The 26182-nt window shown below is 55.3% G+C and overlaps 5 protein-coding genes and 1 gene segment (V, D, J or C); 5 read left to right on the forward strand and 1 right to left on the reverse strand.

Moving 5' to 3' along the window:
• Positions 1–553: 553 nt before the first annotated feature.
• CUNH22orf15 (chromosome unknown C22orf15 homolog) lies at positions 554–6525 on the reverse strand. 3 transcript variants are annotated; one of them, XM_027892027.1, is made up of 5 exons: positions 6464–6525; positions 1608–1694; positions 1230–1355; positions 886–960; positions 554–741 (listed from the first exon to the last, which is right to left on the reverse strand). In XM_027892027.1, the coding sequence occupies exons 2-5, from the start codon at positions 1678–1680 to the stop codon at positions 584–586; spliced, it is 432 nt and encodes a 143-aa protein (XP_027747828.1). In that variant the 5' UTR covers positions 1681–1694; positions 6464–6525; the 3' UTR covers positions 554–583. The 3 variants fall into 3 exon arrangements, with proteins under 3 accessions (XP_027747828.1, XP_027747827.1, XP_027747825.1); XM_027892026.1 differs by lacking the exon at positions 6464–6525 and adding an exon at positions 2755–2990; XM_027892024.1 differs by lacking the exon at positions 6464–6525 and adding an exon at positions 2755–2990 and having other exon boundaries at positions 1230–1415.
• On the forward strand, positions 4931–6147 carry VPREB3 (V-set pre-B cell surrogate light chain 3). The gene is made up of 2 exons (XM_027892029.1): positions 4931–5237; positions 5462–6147. Exons 1-2 carry the CDS (start codon positions 5189–5191, stop codon positions 5788–5790), a joined length of 378 nt encoding a protein of 125 aa, XP_027747830.1. The 5' UTR covers positions 4931–5188; the 3' UTR covers positions 5791–6147.
• Positions 6526–6600: 75 nt separating the features above from the next.
• On the forward strand, positions 6601–8674 carry LOC114061495 (vacuolar protein sorting-associated protein 29-like). 2 transcript variants are annotated; one of them, XM_027892022.1, is made up of 4 exons: positions 6601–6610; positions 6894–7112; positions 7619–7854; positions 8224–8674. In XM_027892022.1, exons 1-4 carry the CDS (start codon positions 6608–6610, stop codon positions 8339–8341), a joined length of 576 nt encoding a protein of 191 aa, XP_027747823.1. In that variant the 5' UTR covers positions 6601–6607; the 3' UTR covers positions 8342–8674. The 2 variants fall into 2 exon arrangements, with proteins under 2 accessions (XP_027747823.1, XP_027747824.1); XM_027892023.1 differs by having other exon boundaries at positions 6924–7112.
• Positions 8675–13733: 5059 nt separating this feature from the next.
• LOC114061482 lies at positions 13734–15602 on the forward strand. The segment is given in 3 exon segments: positions 13734–13779; positions 14664–14991; positions 15421–15602. Coding segments are annotated over 3 exon segments (429 nt in total).
• Positions 15603–15714: 112 nt separating this feature from the next.
• Positions 15715–26182, forward strand: part of LOC114061483 — a 23417-nt gene continuing 12949 nt past the window's right edge. The window contains exons 1-5 of the mRNA XM_027891998.1: positions 15715–15802; positions 16195–16305; positions 16704–17003; positions 17170–17290; positions 17420–17471. Coding sequence (XP_027747799.1) covers positions 15715–15802; positions 16195–16305; positions 16704–17003; positions 17170–17290; positions 17420–17471 — 672 coding nt within the window. The remainder of the gene's footprint in view (positions 15803–16194; positions 16306–16703; positions 17004–17169; positions 17291–17419; positions 17472–26182) is intronic.
• Positions 24920–26182, forward strand: part of LOC114061500 (immunoglobulin lambda-1 light chain-like) — a 7099-nt gene continuing 5836 nt past the window's right edge. Inside the window, exons 1-2 of the mRNA XM_027892030.1 lie at positions 24920–24965; positions 25074–25099. Coding sequence (XP_027747831.1) covers positions 24920–24965; positions 25074–25099 — 72 coding nt within the window. The remainder of the gene's footprint in view (positions 24966–25073; positions 25100–26182) is intronic.

Below are 26182 nucleotides of genomic sequence, written 5' to 3' on the forward strand. Positions count from 1 at the left end.
GAACTGTCCCAGTGTGAGCAGAGGAGAGCCACTCTGAAGTTTAACTCCTTGTAAGAAATAAATGTAATGGTGGCGTGTGCTGGTCTGGGTGGAGAAGCTGTTAAGGAGAACCAGCAGGAGCACCTGCAGCAGGCCTGTTCTGTCTTTGACCCATCTTGGCAAAGAGCTGCTTCTGTAGGTGTGGAGATGGGCTGTCTCTGGAACAGCTGTTCCTGGTGACCACAGTAGAAGGTCTCTAGAAGGCACTGCCATTGTGGTGGTTGTGTGAAAGCAGGTCTATCCAGTGATGTGGGTGCATGTTCCTCTGGCTGCTGGTGCAGGGGGGTTGAAAGGAGGTGCAGGTTCTTGTCACTGGAGAGTGCAGGCCATGCTATGGGAACATGAGTGACCTCCTGGATGCTGCTTGTGCCTGGCTGTGGCGCTGTGTTCACCTGCTTTGTCAGGATGCAGTTTTGGATGTGGTAGTGGGAACCTCTGAGAAGCAGGGTACCCCAGGAAGAGGATTTCCATTGCAGGGGACTTGCTGAACTGGGAATAAGCTGGGGACGTGGCAGTGCTGTGTGACCAGGAATGGGTCTGTTCCTCATTTAGGGATCTTCTTGAACTCTGAACCCCTCTTCTTCTTTGAGGTGGTTCTGTTCTTTAACTGGGTACCAGTGTGGGGCTGAGCCCTCCTCTGCAAGGATCCCTTCCTCCACTGGTCTCTCCTCTGGGTCTTTGCCGAGAGCTGCTGCAGCCGATCTGTGGAGTGACCACCCTGAGTGCACTCACTGCCCACAGCCATAACTAGCCCTTAAGTGGGATCAGAGGGCAGTCCCAAGGGCTGAGGCAGGGAGAAGAGTCATGCCTGCACCCCTGGCTCCTCTCTGGGTGTCTGGCTCTTACCTGTTAGGTCAGGGTAGTGTTTCCCCAGGTCCTCTAGCAAGGATTCATAGGATGTGGCTTCGGAATTTTTGTCTCCTGCTAGCAGAATGGAAGAAATGGATTAGTCTCTTTCCTGACTGCAAGCTGAGGGTTTGCAACTGGGGCAGGTGGTTCAGCCCAGGAAAGTTTCCTTGTCCTCGAGAGCAGCCACCCCAGACAAACAAAGGTTCAGCTCTAGCTTTTCATCTGAGCTGACTTCTGCCTTCTCAGATCTCCTGTGCTGTGTCCGAGTGCTGAATAGAGCCACTCTAGAAACCCACCCCTTCCCCCCAGCCAGAGCTGTGCTGTCCCAGCAAGGAACTTACGGATGACTCTGATGAGGATGTAGTGCTCCCTTTCCCGGAGGTATTTACTGGTGTATTCAGATGCAGGGTTTTCCACTTTGCTCAGGTTCATCAGAGTGCCTGTTTCGTCCAGAAGATCGATGCAGTCTGGAGGGAGAGACATGTGGTGAAGGAAACCCAGTGTGCCCCTGTGTGGCCAGCATGAGCCTGCGGGGTTTAGAGCATTCTCCTTAGCAATTTATGCTTTGAGGAAAACCTGTTGGGGTCTGGAGGTTTGCTGCCCCTTTCCCTGTGTTTTGGGATGGTCTGTGACTCCCATGTGACCTGTTTGTTACCCTCTGCTGCTCTCTGTGGGTGAGTGCTGGTCCCTGGGTGCCCCCTGCCCAGAAGCTCTCGTACCTTCAGGCCTGCACTGACACTTCCTCTTCAGATGGGTGGTGAGGACCAGGACACAGCACTGCAGGTTCACCATCACTTGGCAGTTGGCTGCAGACAGAGAATGAGACCTGAGATGTGAGTGTGGTCACGCCAAATCCAGGAGCCCAATGGACATGGCAGGAGGCACAGCAGGTGGCTCAGAAGTGCCCACTGTGTGGCCAGCAAAGGCAGGATCTCCATCTGGTGTCACCAGGGCTTTGAGCTGCTCCTTTTTACAGCCACGTCTGCTGGTGGTTGGTGCTTGGAGTGCCCCAGGTTAGGGAAGGGATCACTTTGATTTGGGGAAAACAGTTTGGGTTGATGAAGTGTCTCTGTCCTTCAACACAGTTTCATTGAGCCTGAGTAGGAAAAAGCAATGAGCTCTGGTCCTTAGCAGTCCCATTCCACAAGCTGGTCCCAGTCACAAGGGGAAAGAGCTGGAGATTGTGACTGAGTCACCAGGAGATATTTTGGCCGTGAACTTTCACCAAGTTTATCACAATTGAGAAATCCCCGGGGCTGACACACGTCAGTGGTCAGAGCTGGGGATCCAATTCAAATAGCAGAGGGAGCAAAGGCTTAGGACTGTGTGTGTGATGCCTTCAGCCACGAGTGTCTGGGGTCAGGCAAAGGCTCTGCCAACTGGGTGAGGTCAGGAGAGGAGCTGCTCATTCCCTCCTACCAGCCACAGATACCTGCTCTCTGAAGCTGAGGGTCAGGATTTGAGCCAGGGAACCCTTCCCACACAGCCAGGAGCAGAAGAGCTCTGCTGGCAGCTGGCACTCCTGCCCCATGGCTTTCCTGCTTTGTGTAGGTAAGCAGGGCCCCTCCCAGCAGTGATTCCCCAGAGCTGCCAGGCTGGGAGCTCATCCTTGCCTCTGCCCTCCCTCCTTGTGATTAACTCAGCACTGGTGGTGTGGTTTTCCTCCACGATTCAGTGTTTAGGCATTATATTTCTTTAAACAGGTGAGGTGCAGGGTGCAGAGCTCTCCTGTGTGTTCCCAAACCCCTGGGCACTGCTGTGCATCAGGGTGCCTTCTCCCTCCCTGCCCCTCGTGGCGGTGGTGAGGGAGTCCGAGTGACTGACTGGCCCCAGAGCCGAGGCAAGGCTGGAGCTCTCTCCACCTACCTCCGTATCTCACCGTGACGAACATGGCCTTCCTCTCCCAGAGCTGCTCTCCTTTAGTGGGGGCTCAGGCCTGTGCTGGGGGGCTGCTCGTGCCGGGTGTCTTCCTGCAGGCAGTGGTGGGAGCTCCTGGAGAGCCCAGGGAACGGGCTGTGTTTGCCACTGACGCTGTTGTGGTTTCAATAGCCACATTTCCCAGCAACAGGGAATGGCCCCTGCAGGTTCCCAAGCCTCCTGCAACTGCGGGGTGGGAGAAGGGGGGGTAGAGCAGAGGCTGAGCTAAACAGCAGCCTGTTGGGAAGGCTGCCTGCTCCATGTGGTCCCAGCTAGTCTGCATTTCAGGCTTTTTGCAGTCTTGTGGTGTTTCCTGCCCCTGTTTGTCCTGCAGCTCATCTGGGCTGTTGTGGTGCCACATCTGCCCACCCTGCTCCTAGCTGAGCCCAGCATTGCTGCAAGGGCAGTGTGGCCTCCTCTGCAAGATGATTGGATGCTCCTGGAAAAATCTTCCTGAGGACCCTGCCTGTGCTGGTCCTACTCTGGAGCGCAAGGCAGTGGGATATTGCAGCCTAGGAGGAGCTGTGGGCAGTTGGAATAAAACTTCCTTTGCATATGTGAGTTCTTCTGTTCACTGAGTACCTCTCATTCCTCATGTAGGAGGGGAATAAAATTGGCAGAACAAGGTGAGCACGGGGCTGGGCTCGTAGCTGCTCTTGCACTGTGCACAGCCAGTACCTTCCTGCCCCCTTGGGCTGTCAGTGATGCACGTGGCTCATGTATCAGCTGCATCTTCCATTTGGTGCCCAAATGTTGCTGTGCAGTGTTCTGGCAGCAGTGGTTTGAGGGCATTGTAGCATCATCCCCTCTTCCTGTGGAAAAACATATGGATGAAATCACATCCCTGGGCTGGTCAGCAGATGGGGAGGATTTGAATGGTGGGAACCAGTAACAGCACTGATGTGCTGCACATCCACTGCTCTGTGGACAAATTCCCTTTCCCTGAAATGCCCCTCCTTGCATGAGGAGGTGATTTCCTTCTGCCTTACTGGGTTTTGTTTCACAGCCTCTGCCTAATCCATGGACTTGATATGCATGGAGCATGGGACAAGGTGTATATGTGACACTCCTCACCTAGACACATGTGCAGGAAGTTCATGAGAGCCCCAGAAGGCAGGAGAGCCATTGTGTGCACCAGGGCTCTGCAGGGTGGCTCAGCACATCAGGAGTCCAGCTTCCTGCATCACCTCCTTGAATGATGGTGGTGCTTCCTCTCCAGGATCTGCCCATGCCAGAGACACAGTGCTGGGTGCTCTAATGAGGCGGCTCATTAGCTCTGTCTCAGAGCTCCATTTCCCCTCCCACCCAGAGCATACACAGACCAGTCACCTCAGGAACCTCTTGCAAGTATCTTTGGCTTGGGGACCCCTCAGGAGCAGGGCTGAGTGCTGCAGAGGGGAGGGAGTGGGCCATCCCTGGGGTGGTGATGTAGTGGCACTGGGTGGGGTCTGAGCCTGCCTGTGAAGGGCACCCATTAGTTACGGGACACTGCCAAGTGCTTGCTGATCACGCTGCTGCAAAGGACAGCCATGGGCTGGTGGCTGTGTGACATGGTGCGTGACACACTGCGTGACATGGTGTCTCTGGGCTCTGTAGTGGGTGTCACAGACAGGAGGGGCTTCACGCCAGCTGAGCTGATGGCCTTTGGCTGTAACAGTCCACTGTCCTTCCGCACAGCACCTGCTGTGCTGCAGCCACCTCTCACTGCAGTGCTCCCTCAGGCAATGCCTTCTGACCCGTGGCTTTGGCAGCCACCCCACCGTGTTTGCCCAGGGCTGCTGCTCCTGAGCTGGCCCTGGCAAAGAGGCAGCACCATCGGCAGCTCCCAGCCTGGACTGTAGGCTGAGAAATCACAGCAATGGAGCTGCAGGGGGAAGGGAGCAGCAACTTTCCTTGTGCTGTTTCTGCAATGAGATGGCTGCCAGGGAACTCTGGTACAGCTTGTCTTTCGTTCTCCACGGTGGCAGCGGGGCCAGCTGGCCCCCAGCCTGCTGCTTCCACAGGACACCCTTGGCATGGTGTGGATCAGGTTCCTGGCCTCCTGTGCACCTGATGGCAGAGGGCCTGAGGCAAACAGTGTGAGAGGCCAGGGAAACCCCTAAGCTCTCCCCAGTGCCCAGGACAGACGGTGGTGGGTTTGGCGGTGGGCACAGCAGGAGGAAATGGCCTGGCCTGGGGTGAAGGAGGGCACTGGGTTGCAGTGCTCAGCTCTCCCCTCCTCCCTGAAGCCCAGCTGCAGCAGAGCGAGTAGCCCTGGGGAGCTGAGTCCCTGAGCCCCCTGTGTCATTTACATACACCCCACCGTGCCATCAGCACAGTGACCTGGGTTCCTGTAGCACTGCAGACCCTCTCTGAAACAACCTCCCTTCCTCTGCTTCCTGCCATGGCCCCGGGCTTCCTGGTCCTGCTCCTGCTGGGGACGGTGGGCACAGGTAAGGGTGGGGTGGCTGAGTTAGCTGCTGTCTGGGGGGCACTGCAGGGTGATGAGCAGGATGGGCTGTCCAAGGGGATGTCAGTCTGAGCAGGGCATTTTGCCCCAGGGCTGTGTAGGGTGATAAGCAGGATGGTGGTTGGGTAATGGGGTTGCCTCAAAGGGGCTGAGGGTGATGGGGGGCATGGCTCAGCCCATCAGTAACCGCATCCTTGCTGCGTGCAGCTTGCAGGGCTCAGCCTGTGCTGACCCAGCCCTCCTCCCTGTTTGTGCTGCCCGGGCAGACGGCCCGGCTGTTCTGCACCCTGAGCCCCCAGTACAACATCACCGAGTTCGGCATCTCCTGGTTCCAGGAGCGCCCGGGGCACGCCCTGAGGTATCTGCTCTATTACAACTCCGAGCGAGAAATGCACAAGCCTGACGAGACTCCCGACCGCTTCTCTGCTAGCAAGGACCTTGCCAGCAACACCTGCATCCTCACCATCACCTCTGCCTGCCAGGAGGACAACGGCACCTACTACTGCGCCCTGACTCCTGCCTTCAAGTGGTTTTAGAAGTGGGGAACAAAAGCTCTTTGTGCCCTTTCTGCAACCCCGATGCAAAGCCCTCAACGGGGAGAGCAGCTGCCCTGGGAGGGATGGAAAAAGACTTCGCACGCTTGAGCAGGCCCAGCAGCGCTGCCTCGTGCTGGGAAGTGCAGCAACCTCCTCTTTGAACCCAGACTTCCCCCATGGAACACTGGAGAGCCTGACATGGTGCGAGACCTGCCAGGGACTCCTGTTGCAGCAGGAGGATGGATGGACGGCTCTGCTGTGGCCCGGCTTTCCTGGGCTCTCCCAGCACTCGGCAGCCTTGATCCGGCCTGGGCTTCCGCAGAGTTTGGCTCACCTTGTAATAAAGGTTAATCCTTACCCACAGGGCTCGTGTGGTGTGTGGGGTCACCCCTTCGGGGTGGTCCCAGGGGACTGAGTCAGGAGGGAAACCTTTGGCCCTTGGTGGGATCCCTTGGGCTGAATGGAGCCCTCACCCACCTCTGGAGCAGCCCCTCATCCCTGAGACCTCCACCCACACCGCCCACTTCCCTCACCGCCCACCACAGCTCCTGAGGGGAAAGGGACAGGTGTAGGTCCTTCACAAGGCCGTTTCACGCAGAGAGATGAAGGATTTCCCCACAAAACCCCACACAATTCAGCCCCAACACGGGGTGGCCGCACTGCGCATGCTCACCGCGCACAGCAGCGGGCGTTAGGACCCTGCGGCAGGCGCTGGTGTCACGTGGGGGCTGCTGGCGCTGCCATTGGCTCAGGGCAGCACAAACTCTGGCGCGCTACTTCCTGGTTACCTCAGTGCGCGTCGGGGCAGCGGGGCGGGATGGTGAGAGGCGGGTGGGAGGCCCGCGCTGCTTCCCTGCCCGTGGGTTCAGCCTGGGGCGGAGGCTTGGCCCGGTTCTCCCCGCTGCGGCGGGGTCTCCCGCCTCAGCCATCCCCGGGCACCGCGTTACCCCCCTCCGGCTGCGTGCGGAGCGAGTGCTCCCGGCGCTGCCGACCGGGCTGTCCGTCCGGGGAGGCTTGGGCGAGCGAAGGGGTGTTTCATCAAGGGCAGCAGGGTTTTGTGGTATTCTGTTTTTGTGCTGTTCTGTTAAGTACCCTGGGTTAAGGCTCTCTCTTTCTTCCCGGTGCGTGCGGAGTTGGTGTTAGTGCTGGGGGACCTTCACATCCCGCACCGGTGCAGTGCTCTGCCCGGGAAGTTCAAGGAGCTGCTGGTTCCAGGAAGGATTCAGCACATCCTGTGCACGGGAAACCTCTGCACCAAGGAGACCTATGACTACCTCAGGACCCTGGCTGGGGACATCCACGTCGTCAGGGGGGACTCGGAGGTACCATGAGTTCCTCAGCCTGCCTTCCTGAGTTGGTTGTCTTCATGAGTCCTGGGGAGTCCCTCAGCACTGACCAATTCCTGAACTGTAATTCACCTGAATAAGGAGTAGGGATGAGTAAGAGTGAAGAAACAAAATTATTTTCTAGACCTTTCTGGTTGTACCTGCAACAGGAGGGCCTGGGTGTGAGGGGGTAGTACATGCACCTGGTTCATATGAGCTCGGGCACAAGTCTGTGATTGCTGAGGCCACAGTGCCCCATCTGGCCGTGTAGCTGCAGGAATTCTGTGTTAGGTACCCAGTTAGTCACCTGCTCTCTGTGCAAATTCCTTACTCTTTGGTCTGAAATTGCTCTTGCTGGGGTGTGGTACAAGCATCCAGTGGGGTCTGCATGTTGAGAGAGACCTTGTGTGCCTGATTAGCGAAGGGCAGGATCGTTTCTTGGGAAGTGCATTGCATAAACGAGGGGTCCTTGACTGATTTATAGGCTGTACCTTTCTCCTCAGAGCCTGAATTATCCTGAAAAGAAGGTTATAACTGTTGGGCAGTTCAGAATTGGGCTGATTCATGGCCATCAAGTAATCCCCTGGGGCGATGCAGCCAGCCTGGCACTGCTGCAGAGGCAGCTGGATGTGGACATTCTCATCTCGGGACACACACACAGGTTTGAAGCATTTGAATATGAAAAAAAATTCTACATCAACCCAGGATCAGCTACAGGAGCCTACAGTGCTTTGGAAAGGTGAGTGAGGGCAGCCCTGAGCTGCCCAGCTCAGCAGAGCCTGTGGGTGTTACCTGAAGTGAGTGTGTGTCTCACCATCATGCTACAGAGAGCTGGTGAGGTGCTGTGAGGAGCAGGAGGCTGAATTGCTCCCTGGGGAATCCAGCGGGGCCTGTCAGCTTAAATGCTGAGCCTGACACGGTTTGGGCTGTTCTATGTTAAGTGCAGCTCTGTCTGAGACATTTTATCAGTGCCTGCAGACCCTGCAGAGTTTCCCACGTCCCTGTAGCCCTGGTCAATAAAGTATGTGAGAACATATAAACATAAGGGATATTAACAGCAAGAGGTATAAGCTAACTGGGAAGATTACAAAGGATGTCTTCTTTCTAGGAACATCACCCCTTCATTTGTGCTGATGGATATCCAGGCTTCTACTGCTGTGACTTATGTTTACCAACTAATTGAGGATGATGTGAAAGTAGAAAGAATTGAGTTCAAGAAGTACTGAATCATGTTCAAAACTCCTTGAGGACTTCTCGCTGCCTTTTACCCCTTCCCTTTCCCGTTCAGGAGCAGCAGGCCATGATATGGTGCTGCACTGAGCTGGGCTGTAAAGCAGCTGTGAGACTTTACTGCTGGTGAGCTGTTCGTCTTGGTTCCTAACCAGAACTTGAAGCAGAAGACACAGCTGATGAAGAGAAAGAAGCCTGTGAGGAAAATCCTGTGTCTAAGGAGGAGCTGCTTGTGTTCCTGGCCTGCAGGAGTCAGAGAGGGTGGTGGTAGCTGGGCATTGAACTTTTGTAGAACAACCATAGAATAATAAATCCCTGTCTTCATATGTATAAGTCCCGTTCATTATGCTTGTAAAAGGTGAGGGGAAGCAGGAATTGGGTGTGAGGGGACAGAGGCAGGTCTGGGAAGGGTGGTGTGGAGAGCTCTGTGTGGGTGTGTTGGAGCTGGGCAGGCTGGGCACTTGCCCTTGTGCTCCAGAGGCTCAGGAGGCAGGGCACTTTTGTTTCCTGTGGTGCTGGAGCAGTGCCTGTAGCAGGGTGTGCTGGGGGCAGCATGTGCTCTGTGGGGTGATGGGCTGGGGCTGGGCCAGCTGCAGGAGCAGAGCCCTGCAGACAAGCACCTGCGTGGGGAGGGGAGTGGCTGGAGGAGCTGTGCTGCTGCAGAGGGGGTGCTTGGGGAGTGGGTGAGGCCAGGATCAGAGGGAGGAGGTGGCTGCAGAGGGTGCATCGATAAGGTGGGGTAGAAAAGTGTTCCTGCCGTCCCTTGACATGGATCTTGGCAAAGGTAGAGGGACCTTTGCCCAGCCACCAGGATTCAGCTGGTTGTAGTCTTGTGGCTCCTGAGAGAAGCCTGGTGTGAAGCAGGAAGTGTTTTTCCCAGCTGAGTGGCCCAGGAAGGAAGTGGCCTAGTGGTGGGCAAGAGACAGGGACAGCAGTGGGACAGGAGCTGTCAGGGAGCACTGAGGGTCACATTCCCATGGAAGTAGCTTAAGAGGATGTTGGGATCCACAGCACAGCCCCATCAAGTGGGAGGATGTGGAGCTGGTGGAATTGCCTGAGTCTCTTTCCTTGTGGTGATCATCCACATCTCAGGTGCCATGGCCAGACTTGCTGTGCCCCAATGGGACCTTTGGGCACAGGGATCCCGGCTGTCTGCTCTGGGAAACTTGTGCTCCTGAGACACTGACTGATCTTCGTCTTCTCTCCCTCCTCACATTCCTTAGTCCAGGCAGCATTGCTGAGTCAGCTGTTCTCAGTTTCAGCCACCCTGGAGACAATGCCAAGATCACCTGTTCCACAATTAGCAGTAGCTGGCCTTATGCTGGCTGGTACCAGCAGAAGATCCCTGGCAGTGCCCCTGTCACTGTGATCTATTCTAACACCAACAGACCCTCGAACATCCCCTCACGATTCTCCGGATCCATATCGGGCAACACGGGCACATTAACCATCACTGGGGTCCAAGCCGAGGACGAGGCTGTCTATTTCTGTGGTGGCTGGGACAGCAGCAGTGGTGCTGGTATAGTGGCAAAGAATGATTGTCAAGTGAGGTACAGATGAATTAAAAATGCAGTTTTTCTGCCCTTCTCATGGCCAAGCAGAGTTGTGGATGTAAGATCGGGTGCAGATTTTTGTCTCCTCTGCATGACCATGGCTACGAATGTCCCCCCTTTTTGTTTCCTAGAGCTCTGGAGGTGACTTTTTGTCTGTTGACCATTGTCCTGGTCCCTACAAAACTCATTATGTGTGTCTTTGTCCCCCACCCCACTGCCTCTTATTCCTGATGACCGTATTGTCCTGCTGCTGCCTCTGTGCTGGGATGTACTGGGCTGAGCTCTGCTCCTCAAATGTGCCAGTGGCCTTGTCCTAGTCTGTCCTCCTCCTGCTATTGCATTCACTATAACCTTTTCTGGGTAGGTCTGTACTCCTGGGGCACTGACTGAGCTCACCTTTACTCTCCTCTCTGGTCCAGGCAGCGCCACTGAGTCAACCATTCCCATTGCCAGCCAAGGTGGAAAAAACCATCAAGATCACCTGCTCTGGGGGCGATGGCTACTATGGCTGGTACCAGCAGAAGGTCCCTGGCAGTGCCCCTGTCACTGTGATCTACGATAACACCAAAAGACCCTCGGACATCCCTTCACGATTCTCCGGATCCATATCAGGCAACACGGCCACATTAACCATCTCTGGGGTCCAAGCCGAGGACGAGGCTGTCTATTTCTGTGGTGGTAGCTATGACAGCAGTGCTGGTCAGCCTCTTCTTGCTGCTTCCATTTCTCTTTTCAGGACCATCACACCTTGGGTTCTCTGTGTGTCTCTGGTTCCCTCCACTGCATCATGGGGTCTTTGGGCACAGGGCCCGGTCCTGATTCCCTGGCAAGGCAGTGCTGCTGGGCAATGTCTTATCTCTCTCCTCTCTCTCTCCAGGTTCCCTCTTCTGGGCATGTCAGTCTTCTGTGGCACTGGAAGATTCTCTTTTCTCTCCTTTCTCCTCTACCTCTCCAGGTTCCCTTGTCTAGGCTGCGTCACTGAGTCAGCCATTCTCTGTGTCAACCAACATGAGAGAAACCATCATCACCTGCTCAGGGAGCAGCAGTGGCTATGGCTGGTTCCAGCAGAAGGTCCCTGGCACTGCCCCTGTCACTGTGATCTACAACAACAACAACAGACCCTCGAACATCCCTTCGCGATTCTCCGGATCCAAGTCCGGCAACACGGCCACATTAACCATCTCTGGGGTCCAAACCGAGGACGAGGCTGTCTATTTCTGTGGTGGCTACGACAGCAGCAGTGGCAGCAGCTATGGTGTGACAATGACTAGCAGGAAGTGAGACAGAACCCAAAATCAGAGGAAAGATTTTGGCCCCTCTCTCTCCTGTCTGACTGTGGGGCTGAGGTAGGTTTCTGTCGCCTCTGCCCAGCCGTGGTGAGAAATATCTTCTCCTTGGTATCCCAGAGAACAGGAGTGACTTTCTGGCTGGGGACACCACTGTCCTGGTCCCTACAAAACTCATGGTGTTGCTTTGTCCCTCACCCATCTGCATCTTGCCACTGATGACCAACTCCTGTTGCTGCTGCCAGAGCTCTCTCTGTGCTGGGATGCACTGGGTTGGGCTTTGCTCCCCAAATGTACCTGGCACCAAGTCAGCACGTGTTCTCCTCTGACTGTGACATTCCCTGTAACCTTGTCCAGGCAGTTCTGTGCTCCTGGGAAACTGTGTATCCTTCCCTTTCCTCCCCTCTCTCCTCTCACTTTCCATGTTCCCTGGTCCAGGCAGCATCGCTGACTCAGCCATTCTTGTTGTCAGCCAGTGTGGGAGACACCGTCAAGATCACCTGCTCAGGGAGTAGTAGCAACTACTATGGCTGGTACCAGCAGAAGGTCCCTGGCACTGCCCCTGTCACTGTGATCTACAACAACAACAACAGACCCTCGAACATCCCTTCGCGATTCTCCGGATCCACATCCGGCAACACGGGCACATTAACCATCTCTGGGGTCCAAGCCGAGGACGAGGCTGTCTATTTCTGTGGTGGCACGGACAGCAGCAGTGGCAGCAACTATGGTGTCTTGACAATGACTAGCAGGAAGTGAGACAGAACACAAAATCAGAGGTAAGGTTTTGGCCTCTCTCCCTCCTGTCTGGCTGTGGGGCTGAGGCAGGTTCCTGTCCTTTCTGCACAGCCATGGCGGGGAATATCCTCTCCTTGGTATCCCAGAGAACAGGAGTGACTTTCTGGCTGGGGACACCACTGTCCTGGTCCCTACAAAACTCGTGGTGTTGCTTTGTCCCTCACCCATCTGCATCTTGCCACTGATGACCAACTCCTGTTGCTGCTGCCAGAGCTCTCTCTGTTCTGGGATGCACTGGGTTGGCCTCTGCTCCCCATGTGACCATATCCATGTCTGTTCTCTGGCTATGGCATTCCCTGTAACCTTGTCCAGGCAGTTCTGTGCTCCCAGGACACTGGGTGACCCACCTTTGTTCCTGTCTTTTCTCTCCCTGTCTGATTCCCTGGTACAGCATCACTGAGTCAGCCGTCCTTGCTGTCAGCCAACCTGGGAGACACCGTGAAGATCACCTGCTCTGGGGGTAGCCGTGACTACTATGCCTGGTTCCAGCAGAAGGTCCCTGGCAGTGCCCCTGTCACTGTGATCTATTTCAATGACAAGAGACCCTCGGACATCCATTCGCAATTCTCTGGATCCTTGTCTGGCTCCACGGGCACATTAACCATCACTGCTGTCCAAGCCGAGGACGAGGCTGTCTATTTCTGTGGTAGCTGGGACAGCAGCAGTGATGCTGGTATAGAGACAAAGAAAGATTTTTGAAATCAGGTACAGAAGAATTAAAAATAGAGCTTTTATGTCTTTTCCATGGCCAAGCAGAGTTTTGGATGTGGGACTGGTGCAGGTTTTTGTCTCCTCTTCATGACCATTGATATGAATGTTCCTCCTTTTGTGTCCTAGACCACTGGTGGTGAGTTTTTGTCTATGTCCTGGTCCCTACTAAAATCATGATGTGTATTTGTCCCTCATCCCTTTATGTCTTGCTAGTGACAACCATGTCCTCTCCCTGCTGCCAGAGTTTCCTTTCTGCTGGGATGTATTGGGCTGGGCTCTGCTCTACAAATTTCTTTGGTGCTGCCCCAGGCTGGACAAGAGTGGGAGGATGCTGTAGGCAGTTGATTAATGTGAATTCCAACTAAGGTCTACTCATGATTGCTGTGAAGCCACTGGAAACCCCAAGCTCACTTTGAATTTAGAGGACTGGGGGGCTTTGTTTTTCCTTCCTATTGGGTAGCCTTGAAGTTCCTGGTCTTGGTGTAGTTCCAGTGCCCTCTCACAACCCCACTTCTCTGCTTGGAGGTTCCCTTGTGGTAATTAAGACAGGTCCAGTGTGGCACCTCGTTTGAAGCAGGACCTGGTTTGCCCAGCTCCTCTGTCACTGCTGCTGGTCAGTGCACAGGTAACGTGGCCACCCAGGGATCAGGAAGCACCAACCAGGCTTGGGTGCTGCAGGGCAGGTGGATGTGTCCCCGTGCCAGGTGGGGCTGTCCCCTGCCCTGTGACAGGAGTTCCTGGTGCAGCCAGGCCATGGTCCTACTGGGCAGGAACAGGGACTGTGTGGTCCTTGGCTGAGCTCAGAGCTGAGCAGACGTGCTGGGGAAGGAGCAGGCAGCCCAGAGTGATTGTGCTGCCTTTTGATGGGCCACAGGTGCCCCCAGTGAGCATGGGGAGCAATGGGGCAAGAGCTCCAGGGAACACTGATGGCCACATATCCATGGAGGGGCTGTGCCTGGGCAGGTGGGGGCTTAAAAGGGAGTCAGGGTCCACGGCACAGCCCCATCATCGTGGGGACGTGGAGCTGGTGGGATCACACCATGGCCTGGGTCCCTCTCCTCCTCGCGGTGCTCGCCCACACCTCAGGTGCCAAGGCCAGACTCGCTGTGCCTGGATGGGGCCTTTGGGCACAGGGGTTCCACCTCCCTGCCCAGGGAGGGCTGTACTCCTGGTGCACTGACTGACCCTTGTCTTCTCTCTCCTCTCCCTCTCTGGGTTCCCTGGTCCAGGCAGCGCTGACTCAGCCAGCCTCATTGTCTCACAAGGTGGGAGACACCGTCAAGATCACCTGCTCTGGGGGTAGCAACAGCAGCTGGGCTTATGCTGGCTGGTCCCTGGCAGTGCCCCTGTCACTGTGATCTATCAAAACACCAACAGACCCTCGAACATCCCTTCGCGATTCTCCGGATCCGCATCCGGCAACACGGGCACATTAACCATCTCTGGGGTCCAAGCCGAGGACGAGGCTGTCTATTTCTGTGGTGGCTGGGAGAGCAGCAGTGATGCTGGTATAGTGACAACGAAAGATTTTCGAGTCATGTAAAGCAGAATTAAAAATGGAATTCTTCCATCCCTGTTACGACCAGGCACGGTTGTGAATCTGGAGCTAGGTCAGGTTTTTGTTTCCTCTGCATGACTCTGGCTCTGAATAATCCCCCTTTTGTTTCCCAGAGCCCTGGAGGTGAATTTTTGTCTGTAGACCATTGTCGTGGTCCCTGCAAAATTGATAGTGTGGCTCTGTCCCTGACCCCACTCTTTCTTGCCACTGATGACCACGTTCTCCTAATACTGCCAGAGCTGTCTCTGTGCTGGGGTGCCCTTGGGCTGTGTTCTTCAAATTTTCCTGTGTCAGTGGTTGCATCCATTCTCCTCTGACTGTGGCACTCCCCATCCCACTGCCTGGGAGTTGGTTGGGCTAAATGGGTGCTGTCTGACCCGTGTCTTCTCCCTTCTCCATTTTTCCTCTCCAGGTTTGCTAGTCCAGACCTCATCCATAAGTCTGCCTTCCTCGGTGTCATCCTACCCAGCAGAAACCGTCAAGATCACCTGCTCTGGTAGTGGCAATGGCTACTATGGCTGGTACCAGCAGAAGGTCCCTGGCAGTGCCCCTGTCACTGTGATCTGCAAAAATGACCAGAGACCCTCAGGCATCCCTTCGCGATTCTCCGGATCCGCATCGGGCAACACGGGCACATTAACCATCACTGGGGTCCAAGCCGAGGACGAGGCTGTCTATTTCTGTGGTGGTCAGGACAGCAGTTATGCTGGTGTTGTGACACAGAGAGATGTGGAAATGAGGTATGAAAGAGTCAAAAAGGCAGTTTTTCTGTCCTTCTCATGGCCAAGCAGAGTTGTGCATGAGGGAGGTTTTTGTGCAGGTTTTTGTCTCCTCTGTATGACCATGGCAGTGAATGTGTCCAATTTTGTTTCCTAGAGCACTGCAGATGACTTTATGTCTATGGACCAGTCCTGGTCCCTACTAATCTCATAGGATTCCTTTGTTCCCCAGCCCTCTGTCTCTTGGTCCCACTGACCATGTCCTCCTTTTGCTGACAGAGCTGCCTCTGCACTGGGAATGGGCTCTGCTCCCCAAATTTCCCTCTGGTTGTGGTTGCATCCATTCTTCTCTGACTGCAGCATTCCCCCTCCAACTGCCCAGGAGAGAACCATATTCTTGGGGCACTGGCTGACCCCCACTCTTCTCCCCTCTCTCTTCTTCCTCTTCAGGTTCCCTGGAGCAGCATCAATGAGTCAGCTGTCCTCCTTGTCAGCCAGTGTGTGAGAAACCATCAAGATGACCTGCCCTGGGGGTAGCAGTGCCTATGGCTAATTTCAGCAGAAGGTCCTGGCAATGCCCCTGTCACTAAGATCTGTGCTGGCACAAAGAGACCCTCAGCGGTACTGAGGATGTGGAAATGACAGGGCTCCTGGCACTAAAGAGCTGTGGTGTGACTAATTGCTGCTGCCCTCACAACGTCTTGTCCTGGGCTTGGTGCTGTTGCCCCACCAGCAACAGGGAAGATGGGAGAATCCCTGCCAGTATCTCTGGGCATCCTGCTCTGGTCCATGGTCTCTGTACCAGTGAAGGGCTGGCGGCCACTCGTCTCTGGTGAGAGCAACTGTGCTGAAGGGCCCTGTGTCTGTGTGAGAGGCTCTCCCCTGTGAGCATGGGCTGTCTTGGGCAGAAGCCCTGAAGGCTGTGGCTGGGACTGGAGGAATCTCTGGATGTGGTGGGAGCTGTGGCGGAGGTGAGAGACAGCAAAGGCATAGTCCTGTGCCAGGCTCTGCTCTCAGTCCCTCCAGTGCTGTCCCCGAGGCCCTTCTCATCCCCACACGGTGTCAGTGTGGTTCCACTGCACAGTCTGAGGTAAAGGAGGCAAAGGGGCTGTGGACAGCCAGGTGCCAGTGTGTAACACCGTGGTGCAGACCTCTGACTGGGGTCTTAAAGGTAAGTCAGAGTCTTCTCCTCTCTCCTCTCGCTCTCTGTGTTCCCTGGTCCAGGCAAGACTGATCAGCTGTCCTCAGTGTCAGCCAGTGTGGGAGACACTGTCAAGATCACCTGCTCTGGGAGTAGCAGCAACTTGTATGGTTGGTACCAGCAGAAGGTCCCTGGTAGTGCTCCTGTAACTATGGAACATCCCCTGTCTATGATGGCACCAAGAGACCCGCAGACATACCTTCGTGATTCTCTGGATCCCAGTCCTGCTCCATGGGCACATTAACCATCACTGGGGTCAAAGCTGAGGACAAGGCTGTCTATTACTGTGGTGCCAGGGATAGCAGTGGTGATGTCTGCCCTGCGCTGCCACCTCATGCTACTGACAGCCATGTCCTCTTGCTCTGCCAGATCTCTGCACAGGGCTCAGGCCTTGGGCTCAGCATGGGGCAGTGTTCCCTCTGATCCACCAGGACCTTTGGGTGCAAGAGCCCCGACCCTCCACCCAGACAAGGCTGTGTTCCAGGAACACTGGCTGACCCCATCTTTTGCCCTCTCTCCATTCCCTCTCCAGGTTCCCTGGTCCAGGCAGCACTGAGTCATCTGTCCTCATTGTCAGCCAACATGAGAGAAACCATCAAGATCACTTGCTCAGGAGTTTGCAGCAGCTATCCTTATGTTGGCTGGTACCAGCAGAAGGTCCCTGGCAGTGCCCCTGTCACTGTGATCTATTGGAATGACAGGAGACCCTCAGACATCCCTTCGCGATTCTCCGGATCGCAGTCCGGCTCCACGGCCACATTAACCATCTCTGGGGTCCAAGCCGAGGACGAGGCTGTCTATTTCTGTGGTGGCTACGACGGCAGCAGTGCTGGTCAGCACGGTGGAGGCACTGACTCTGACATTCTGCCTCCTCTTACTGCTGGCATTTCTCCTTGCAGGACCATCACACCTTGGGTTCTTTTTGTGTAGCTCTGGGCTTGTCCATTGCATTATGGGACCTTTGGGCACATATCCATGGAGGGGCTGTGCCTGGGCAGGTGGGGGCTTAAACGTGAGTCAGGGTCCACGGCACAGCCCCATCATCGTGGGGACGCGGAGCTGGTGGGATCACACCGTGGCCTGGGTCCCTCTCCTCCTCGCGGTGCTCGCCCACACCTCGGGTGCCAAGGCCAGACTTGCTGTGCCTGGATGGGGCCTTTGGGCACAGGGGTCCCACCTCCCTGCCCAGGGAGGGCTGTACTCCTGGTGCACTGATTGACCCTTGTCTTCTCTCTCCTCTCCCTCTCTGGGTTCCCTGGTCCAGGCAGCGCTGACTCAGCCAGCCTCATTGTCTCACAAGGTGGGAGACACCGTCAGGATCACCTGCTCTGGCCTTAGCAGTGGCTATCCTTATGCTGGCTGGTACCAGCAGAAGGTCCCTGGCAGTGGTCCTGTCACTGTGATCTATCTCAATGATGAGAGACCCTCGAACATCCCTTCGCGATTCTCCGGATCCGCATCGGGCAACACGGGCACATTAACCATCTCTGGAGTCCAAGCCGAGGATGAGGCTGTCTATTTCTGTGGTGGCTCCGACAGCAGCAGTGGCAGCTATGGTGTGTTTTGGCAACAAGTCAAAAGAAAAAAAAAAAAAAGGGAGGCAGACTCCAGAATGAGAGAAAAGATTTTGGCCACTCTCCCTCTTGTCTGGCTGTGAGACTGAGGTAGGTTCCTGTCCGTTCTGCACAGCCATGACAGGGAATGTTGTCTCTGTTGTCCCAGAGAATGGGAGGTGGCATTTTTGCTGGGGAACATTGTCCTGTTCCCTACTAAAGTCAGTAACTTTGTCTCACCCTTCACCGACTCTTGCTACTAGTGACCATGTCTTCCATCTGCTTTAAGATTCTGTCTCTGTCCTGGGATGCGTTGGACTGGCTTCTGCTCCCCATATTTCCCCATGGCTATGGTTGCATCCATTCTCATCTGATAGTGGCATTACCCATCCTGCAGCCCAGGAGAGGATTGTGTTCCTGGGACACTGGCTGAACCCCTCTCTATTCTCCCTCTTGGGTTCTCTGCTCCAGGCAGCATCATCTGAGTCAGCCGTCCTCGGTGTCAGCTGACATGGGATAAACCATCAAGATCACCTGCTCTGGTAGCAGCTACAACGAATATGGCTGGTACCAGCAGAAGGTCCCTGGCACTGCCCCTGTCACTGTGATCTACTACAACGACAAGAGACCCTCGAACATCCCTTCGCGATTCTCCGGATCCAAGTCCGGCTCCACGGGCACATTAACCATCTCTGGGGTCCAAGCCGAGGACGAGGCTGTCTATTTCTGTGGTGGAGTGGACAGCAGCATTCCTGCTGGTATAGTGACAAAGGTTTTCAAGTCATGTAAAGCAGGATTAAAAAATGGAGTTTTTCTATCCTTCTCATGACCAAGCACGGTTGTAAATGTGGGGCTGAGTCAGGGTTTTTTTGTCTCTATACAACCATGGCTATGAATGTCCCCCTTTGGTTTCCTAGAGCCCTGGAGCTCACTTTGTGTCTGTGGACCACTGCCCTGGTCCCTACAGACTTCTCGGTGTGTCTTTGTCCCACACCCCACTGCCTCTTATTCCTGATGACCACAATGTCCTGCTGCTGCCTCTATGCTGGGATGCACCGGGCTGGGCTCCACTCCCCAGCTGTACCCGCGACCATGTCCTTGTCTGTTCTCCTCCCACTATTGCATTCTCTTTAACCTTTTCTGGGCAGGTGTGTACTCCTGGGCCACTGGCAGACTCATCTTCTTTTCCCCCTCTCTCTATCTTCTCTCCACGTTCCCTGGTCCAGGCAGTATCTCTGAGTCAGCCCTCTTCAATGTCAGACAATGTGGAAGAAACCATCAAGATCACCTGCTCTGTGCTGGCACAAAGAGACCCTCAGCGGTGCTGAGGATGTGGAAATGACAGGGCTCCTGGCACTAAAGAGCTTTGGTGTGACTAATTGCTGCTACCCTCACAGTGTCTTGTCCTGGGCTTGGTGCTGTTGCCCCACCAGCAACAGGGAAGATGGGAGAATCCCTGCCAGTATCTCTGGGCATCCTGCTCTGGTCCATGGTCTCTGTACCAGTGAAGGGCTGGCGGCCACTCGTCTCTGGTGAGAGCAACTGTGCTGAAGGGCCCTGTGTCTGTGTGAGAGGCTCTCCCCTGTGAGCATGGGTTGTCTTGGGCAGGGTGCTGTGCAGAAGCCCTGAAGGCTGTGGCTGGGACTGGAGGAATCTCTGGATGTGGTGGGAGCTGTGGCAGAGGTGAGAGACAGCAAAGGCATAGTCTGTGCCAGGCTCTGCTCTCAGTCCCTCCAGTGCTGTCCCTGAGGCCCTTCTCATCCCCACACGGTGTCAGTGTGGTTCCACTGCACAGTCTGAGGTAAAGGAGGCAAAGGGGCTGTGGACAGCCAGGTGCCAGTGTGTAACACCGTGGTGCAGAGCAGTCCCCTCTGGCTCCTTTGGAGGCACCGTGGGCCGTGCTGTGGACAGGCAGCAGAGGGGCTGCCCCAGACTGGCCCAGAGCAGGAGGATGCTGTGGGCAGTTGCTCGGTACAAACCCCAGCCCAAGTCTACCCGTGTTTCCTGTCCCCCTGCCCAGGGAGGGTTGTACTCCTGGGGCATTGAATGACCCATGTCGTCTCTTCTCTCCCCTCTCCATCTCTGGGTTCCCTGGTCCAGGCAGCGCTGACTCAGCCATCCTCACTGTCTTACAAGGTGGGAGATACCATCAAGACCACCTGCTTGGGTAGCAGCTACAGCTATGCCTGGTTCCAGCAGAAGGTCCCTGGCAGTGCCCCTGTCACTGTGATCTATGTTAACAGCAACAGACCCTCGAACATCCCTTCGCGATTCTCCGGATCCACGTCTGGCACCACGAGCACATTAACCATCTCTGGGGTCCAAGCCGAGGACGAGGCTGTCTATTTCTGTGGTGGCAAGGACAGCAGCAGTGGCTACTATGGTGTTTTTTGACAAGTACCAGAAAGTGAGACAGAACCCAAAATGAGAAGAAAGATTTTGACCCCTCTTCCTTGTCTGGCTGTGAGGCCAAGGTGGGTTCCTGTCCCTTCTGCACAACCATGACAGGGAATGTTGTCTCTTTGTTGTCCCAGAGAACTGGAGGTGCCACTGTGGCTGGGGACCGTTGTCCTGGTTCCTACAAAACTCATGATGTGGCTATGTTCTTCACCCTGCTGCTCCTTGCTACTGATGGCCATGTCCTCCTGCTTCTGCCAGTGCTGCCTCTGTGCTGGGATGCATTGGGCTGGGCTCTGCTCCCCAGATGTGCCTGGCACCATGTCCATGAGTGTTCTCTGACTGTGGCATTCCCTGTAACCTTGTTGAGATAGTTCTGTACTCCTGGGAAACTGTGTGACCTTCCATTTCCTCCTCTCTCTCCTCTCCCTTTCCAGGTTCCCTGGTCCAGGCTGCCTCACTGAGTCACCTGTCATTGGTGTCAGCCAATATGGGAGAAACTGTCAAGATCACCTGCTCAGGGAGTAGTGACAACTATGGCTGGTTCCAGCAGAAGGTCCCTGGCAGTGCCCCTGTCACTGTGATCTACTACAACAACGAGAGACCCTCAGACATCCCTTCTCGATTCTCCGGATCCGTATCCGGCAACACGGCCACATTAACCATCACTGGGGTCCAAGCTGAGGACGAGGCTGTCTATTTCTGTGGTGGTCAGGACAGCAACATTCCTGCCGGTACAGTAACACAGAGAGATTTTTAAGTTAAGTATATGGGACTTAAAAATTGAAGTTTTCTGTCCTTCTCATGGCCAAGCAGAGCTGTGGATGTAGGGCTAGGTCAGGGTTTTGTCTCCTCTGCACTACTGTGTCTATTATATCCCCTCCTTTTCTTTCCTAGAGCCCTGGCAGTGACTTTGTGGCTGTGGACTATTGTGCTGGTCTCTACAAAACTCATGCTATGGCTTTGTCCCCAAATGTATCTGTGACATGTCCAGGTCCATTCTTCTCTGACTGTGTCATTCCCTGTAACCATGTCTGTGCAGGTCTGTGCTCCTGGTTCAATGGCTGACTCTCCTTTTCTCCCCTCTCTCCTTTACTTCTCCCCATTCCCTGGCCCAGGCAGCACTGCTGAGTCAGCTGTTCTTGGTCTCAGCCAGTGTGGGAGACACCGTCAAGATCACCTGCTCTGGGAGTAGCAACAACTATGGCTGGTACCAGCAGAAGGTCCCTGGCACTGCCCCTGTCACTGTGATCTACTACAACGACAGGAGACCCTCGAACATCCCTTCGCGATTCTCTGGATCCAAGTCCGGCTCCACGGGCACATTAACCATCTCTGGGGTCCAAGCCGAGGACGAGGCTGTCTATTTCTGTGGTGGCTACGAAAGCAGCAGTAATAATCTTACCACAGTGACATGGAGCAATGAGGAAGTGATACAAAGCCCTCCCGCCATGGCAGGGGCTGCTGTCTCTGCCATCCCTGTGTGATGGTGGGCAGGTCCCTGGCATGACTCTGCCCTTGCTGCCCTGTGTCAGTGTGGCTGTGCCTGGTGTGCCAGTACCATCCAGTAGAATCCTTCCCTTGTCATTTGTGGAGGAGAGTAGATAGGATAGAACTTAATAGACTACATCAGATGGAAGAGATCTTCAGTGATCACATAGTCTAACTGCCTCATCACTGCAGGGCAGGCCAAAATGAAGGGCATCGTCCAAATGTCCCTACAACAGTCAGGCTTGGGATATGATCCAGTTCTCTAGGAAGCCTGTCAAGTGTTTGAACTCACTTTCAGTAAAGAAATGCTGGCATGACCTTCCAGCAACCTTGTCCCTTTCCTGAGCTCCAGGTCCAAGGTCCCCCTGCTCTCCCCAGCTGGTGCCCAGGGCCCAACCAGCTGCCTCCCTGCCCAGCTCCCAGCCCAGCTGCGTGAGAAACCCCTGGACCACCCCCCCCAGAGGTCCTCAGACCTGCTGAAACTGCAGCCCCAGCACCAAGAGGTGGGGATGTGCCCTAGGCCAGTGAGCTGGGCCAAAGCTTTGCCTTCAAAGCCTGGGAAGGGACATTTCCTGTGGGCACTGAAGCTCTGGGGTCATACCTGAGACTGCCAGGAAAGAGCAGTGCTGGTCAGGGGATGCTCTGTTGTACTGCAAGAGGAGCCCACAGGCTATTTCTGTGTTTTCCATGTTTGCTCAGTGCCAGCCAGTGGGCTCATGTTCAGCCTGGGCAGGAGCAGTCCAGCACCTCTGGCCCCAGGGGAAACCCCTGGTCCTGGAAAATGTCCCTCTCCTCACCTCATTATTCATCCATGGTATAGATGTCCTGTCAGCCGTCCTTGGTGTCAGCCAAAGTGGGAGACACCGTCAAGATCACCTGCTCTGGCAGCAGCTACAACTATGGCTGGTTCCAGCAGAAGGTCCCTGGCAGTGCCCCTGTCACTGTGATCCATGCTAACAGCATCAGACCCTCGGACATCCCTTCGCGGTTCTCCGGATCCAAGTCCGGCTCCACGGCCACATTAACCATCACTGGGGTCCAAGCCGAGGACGAGGCTGTCTATTTCTGTGGTAGCTACGACAGCAGCAGTGGTGGCTATGGTATGTGGTGCCAACAGGTAATAGGAAGTGAGACAGATTCTGAAACCAGAGGAAAGATTTCAGCCCTTCTCCCTCCTTGCTGGCTGTGGAGCTGAAGAATGTCCCTGTCCTCTCTGCACAGCCATGGCTGGGAACATCTTCCTTTTGGTGTCCCACAGAACTGCAAGTTCTCTTGATATCCCCCATGTCTGAAGAGCATTTCTTTGTCACAATAAAGATCACATTGTAGCCTTGTCCCTCACCCCACTCTGTCCTACTACTGATGACCATGTCCTCCTGCTGCTGCCTGAGCTGCCTCTGTGCAGGGATGTGTTGGACTGGGCTCTGCTGCATGAATGTGCTTGTGACCATGGACAGATCCATTCTCTTCTGACTGTGGCATTCCCCATCCCTCTGCCTGGGGACAACTGTTCTCCCTGGGCACTGGCTCAACCCCTCACCCTTCTCCCTTTCTCCTCTCCCTCTCCAGGCAGCACCACTGAGTCAGCCATCCTCGGTGTCAGCCAACCTGGGGAGGCACTGTCAAGATCACCTGCTCTGGGAGTAGCAGCAGCTATGGCTGGTACCAGCAGAAGGTCCCTGGCAGTGCCCCTGTCACTGTGATCTACTGGAATGACAGGAGACCCTCAGCCTTTATGATTCTCCAGTGCTGTGACTGGTTCCACAGGATCACTGGGGTCCAAGCCAAGAACAAGGTTGTCTATTACTGTGGTAGCAGCAGTGGCTGATGTCATGCTGACACTGAGCCACAGGCAAGTGAAATCTCAAGTGTCAAAGAGGCTGGTTTTGTCTCCTCCTTCCATTCAGCCAGGCAGGCTCCAGACCAGCTCTCCAGCTTTGGGGCTTTTCCTTTCATTTCTTGGTGCCCTTCCCTGTGTGTTCCATGTCTCAGGGCTGTGACTGTGATGAGGCACTAGAGCTGGTTTCCTAGAGAAGTTGTGGATGCCCCATCCTTGGAAGTATTCAAGGCAGGCTTGGATGAAGCTTCGTGCAACCTGGTCTAGTGGAAGGTGTTCCTGCCCATGGCAAGGGCTTGGAACTAGATGGTCTGGAAGGTCCCTTCAGTCCCAAACCATTCCATGATTCTATGACTGTGTTCCCAGTGATTGGGCCCTGGTGCTGCAGAAGCCCTAGCTGGGCTCATCCCCGCTGCCCAATATCCATGTGAGGGGCAGAAGACCACTGAGACGGTGTTAGAGCTGGAGCCTGAGGAACTGGCTAAGAAAACCTTCTCACATTTTGGCTGTCCCAGACAGAGTCCTGCTCGGGGCCCTGTGGCATTGCAACTACCCTGGGTGCTCAGGACTGGGTTTGTGGGTGTTTATCAGCCCATGGGAGTCTTGGGCACTGGAGCTGAGACCTTCTGCCTCAACCCATGGCTCTCATATGGCTCTGACTTAGCTGTCCACAGCGTCCATGTCTCTGGGGAAAGCCGCCTGGGTCTGCTCTGGGAGTAGCAACAATGGTTATGGCTGGTACCAGCAGAAGGTCCCTGGCAGTGGCCCTGTCACTGTGATCAGTGACACTGTAACACCAACAGACCCTCAGACATCCCTTTGGGATTCTCTGGATCCACACCCAGCTCCACGGGCACATTAACCATCACTGGGGTCCAAGCCAAGGATGAGGCTGTCTATTTCTGTGGTGGTGAGGACAGCGGCAGTGATTCCACAGTCACATGGAGCAACAGGGAAGTGAGGCAAGAACCTCCTGCCATTGCAGACCTCAGTCAGGAGTCTCTGCTGTGCCCCTTTGATGGTGGGGCAGGTCCTCTCCATGACCCTGCCCTTTCTGCCCAAGTGCTGAACGTGGCTATGCCTGATGTTCCAGCTTGGACGGGACAGAAAGTGTCATGGTGGAGGGGGAATTTCCCGCAGGTGCAGCCACTCTTGATCTGGGCTGCGGCTACGGATGACACCCATGATTCCTGTGCCCTGAGTTGGAGCAGGGCTGGCCAGGGGCTGCCCCGGTGCCCTCTGCCAGGTACCAGGTGCTGGGGATTTGCATTTTGGGACCTGGGGTGGCTTCTGTCCCCGTCTGTCTCCAGTGGTTCCAGAGTAAGGAGAGAGGCACGGCAGGATCCAACCATGAGTGCAGGATCAGATTTGCATGGAGGGGTGTCCTGGCAGGGTGGGGGCTTAAAAAGGAATCAGGGTCTATGGCACAACCCTATCATTGTGGGGACATGGAGCTACTGGGATCACACCATGGCCTGGGTCCCTCTCCTCCTCGCGCTGCTCGCCCACACCTCAGGTGCCTGGGCGGACTCGCTGTGCCTGGATGGGGACTTTGGGCACATCCCTCTGCCCAGGGACTGATCCTAGGCCTTTGACTGACCCTCTCTCTCCTCTCCGTTTTCAGGTTCCCTGGCAGCGCTGACTCAGCCGGCCTCATTGTCTCACAAGGTGGGAGACACCGTCACGATCACCTGCTCTGGGAGTAGTGGCAGCTATGGCTGGTATCAGCAGAAGGTCCCTGGCAGTGGCTCTGTCACTGTGATCTACTGGGATGACCAGAGACCCTCGAACATCCCTTCGCGATTCTCCGGCTCCTCGGGCACATTAACCATCACTGGGGTCCAAGCCGAGGACGAGGCTGTCTATTTCTGTGGTGGCTACGACAACAGTGCTACTGCTGGCACAGTGTTACAGGGCAATATAACATTACCAGCGCACAGGGAGGCATTGCTGGACCCTGGGGATTGGTGCTGGACCTCTCCTATTGTTCTGGGAAGAGCAAAGATCTTGAGTAGTGGATCTGGGCTGGTAGGAGAGGAGTTGTGTAGGAGCCTGGACAGAAAAGCAGGAGAGCAAGGGGGGACCTTATGCACCTGGGACACACATGGGAGGGAAAAGTACCAAAAGTGAAGTGGGGAATGTTGGGGCTTGGCATTGTCCCAGCCCCTTCAAGAGGAGCTATGGGTGCTCCTATACTACCTTGCCCCCTGTGCACATCTCTCCCTTGCCCTTTGGCCCTTGATCCTGCAACCTCTCAGCCTGAGCTGAGGCCGTGGTGTCTGTGCTGGCAGGTTTCGGGCTCAGAGCTGGGAGGTGTCTCTGCTGTGCCCATGGACAAGCCCTGCTGCATCTCTGGTGGTGGGGCTGGTCATGAAGTGGAGACGGAGGTGAGGAGAGAGGTGCAGGCAGGATCCAGCTGTGAGGGTCAGATTTGCATGGAGGGACTGTGTCCTGGGTGGGCAGGGGCTTAAATGTGAGTCTGGGTCCACAGCACAGCCCCATCAGGGTGAGGACATGGAGCTGGTGGGATCACACCATGGCCTCAATCCCTCTCTTCCTCGTGGTGCTCAAACACAGTTCAAGTGCCATGCCCAGACTCGCTGTGCCAAAACAAGGCCTTTGGGCTCCTGCCCCTCTGCCCAGGGAGGGCTGTGCTCCTGGGGCTCTACTGACCACTGTCCTCTCCCTTCTCTCCTCTCTCTCTCTCCAAGTTCCCTGGTCCAGGCAGCAGTG

The sequence above is a fragment of the Empidonax traillii genome, unplaced genomic scaffold (genome assembly GCF_003031625.1).
Source record: "Empidonax traillii isolate 1590-97213 ecotype Southwest subspecies unplaced genomic scaffold, ASM303162v1 scaffold338:size1951571, whole genome shotgun sequence".
Classification (NCBI taxonomy): Eukaryota; Metazoa; Chordata; class Aves; order Passeriformes; family Tyrannidae; genus Empidonax; species Empidonax traillii.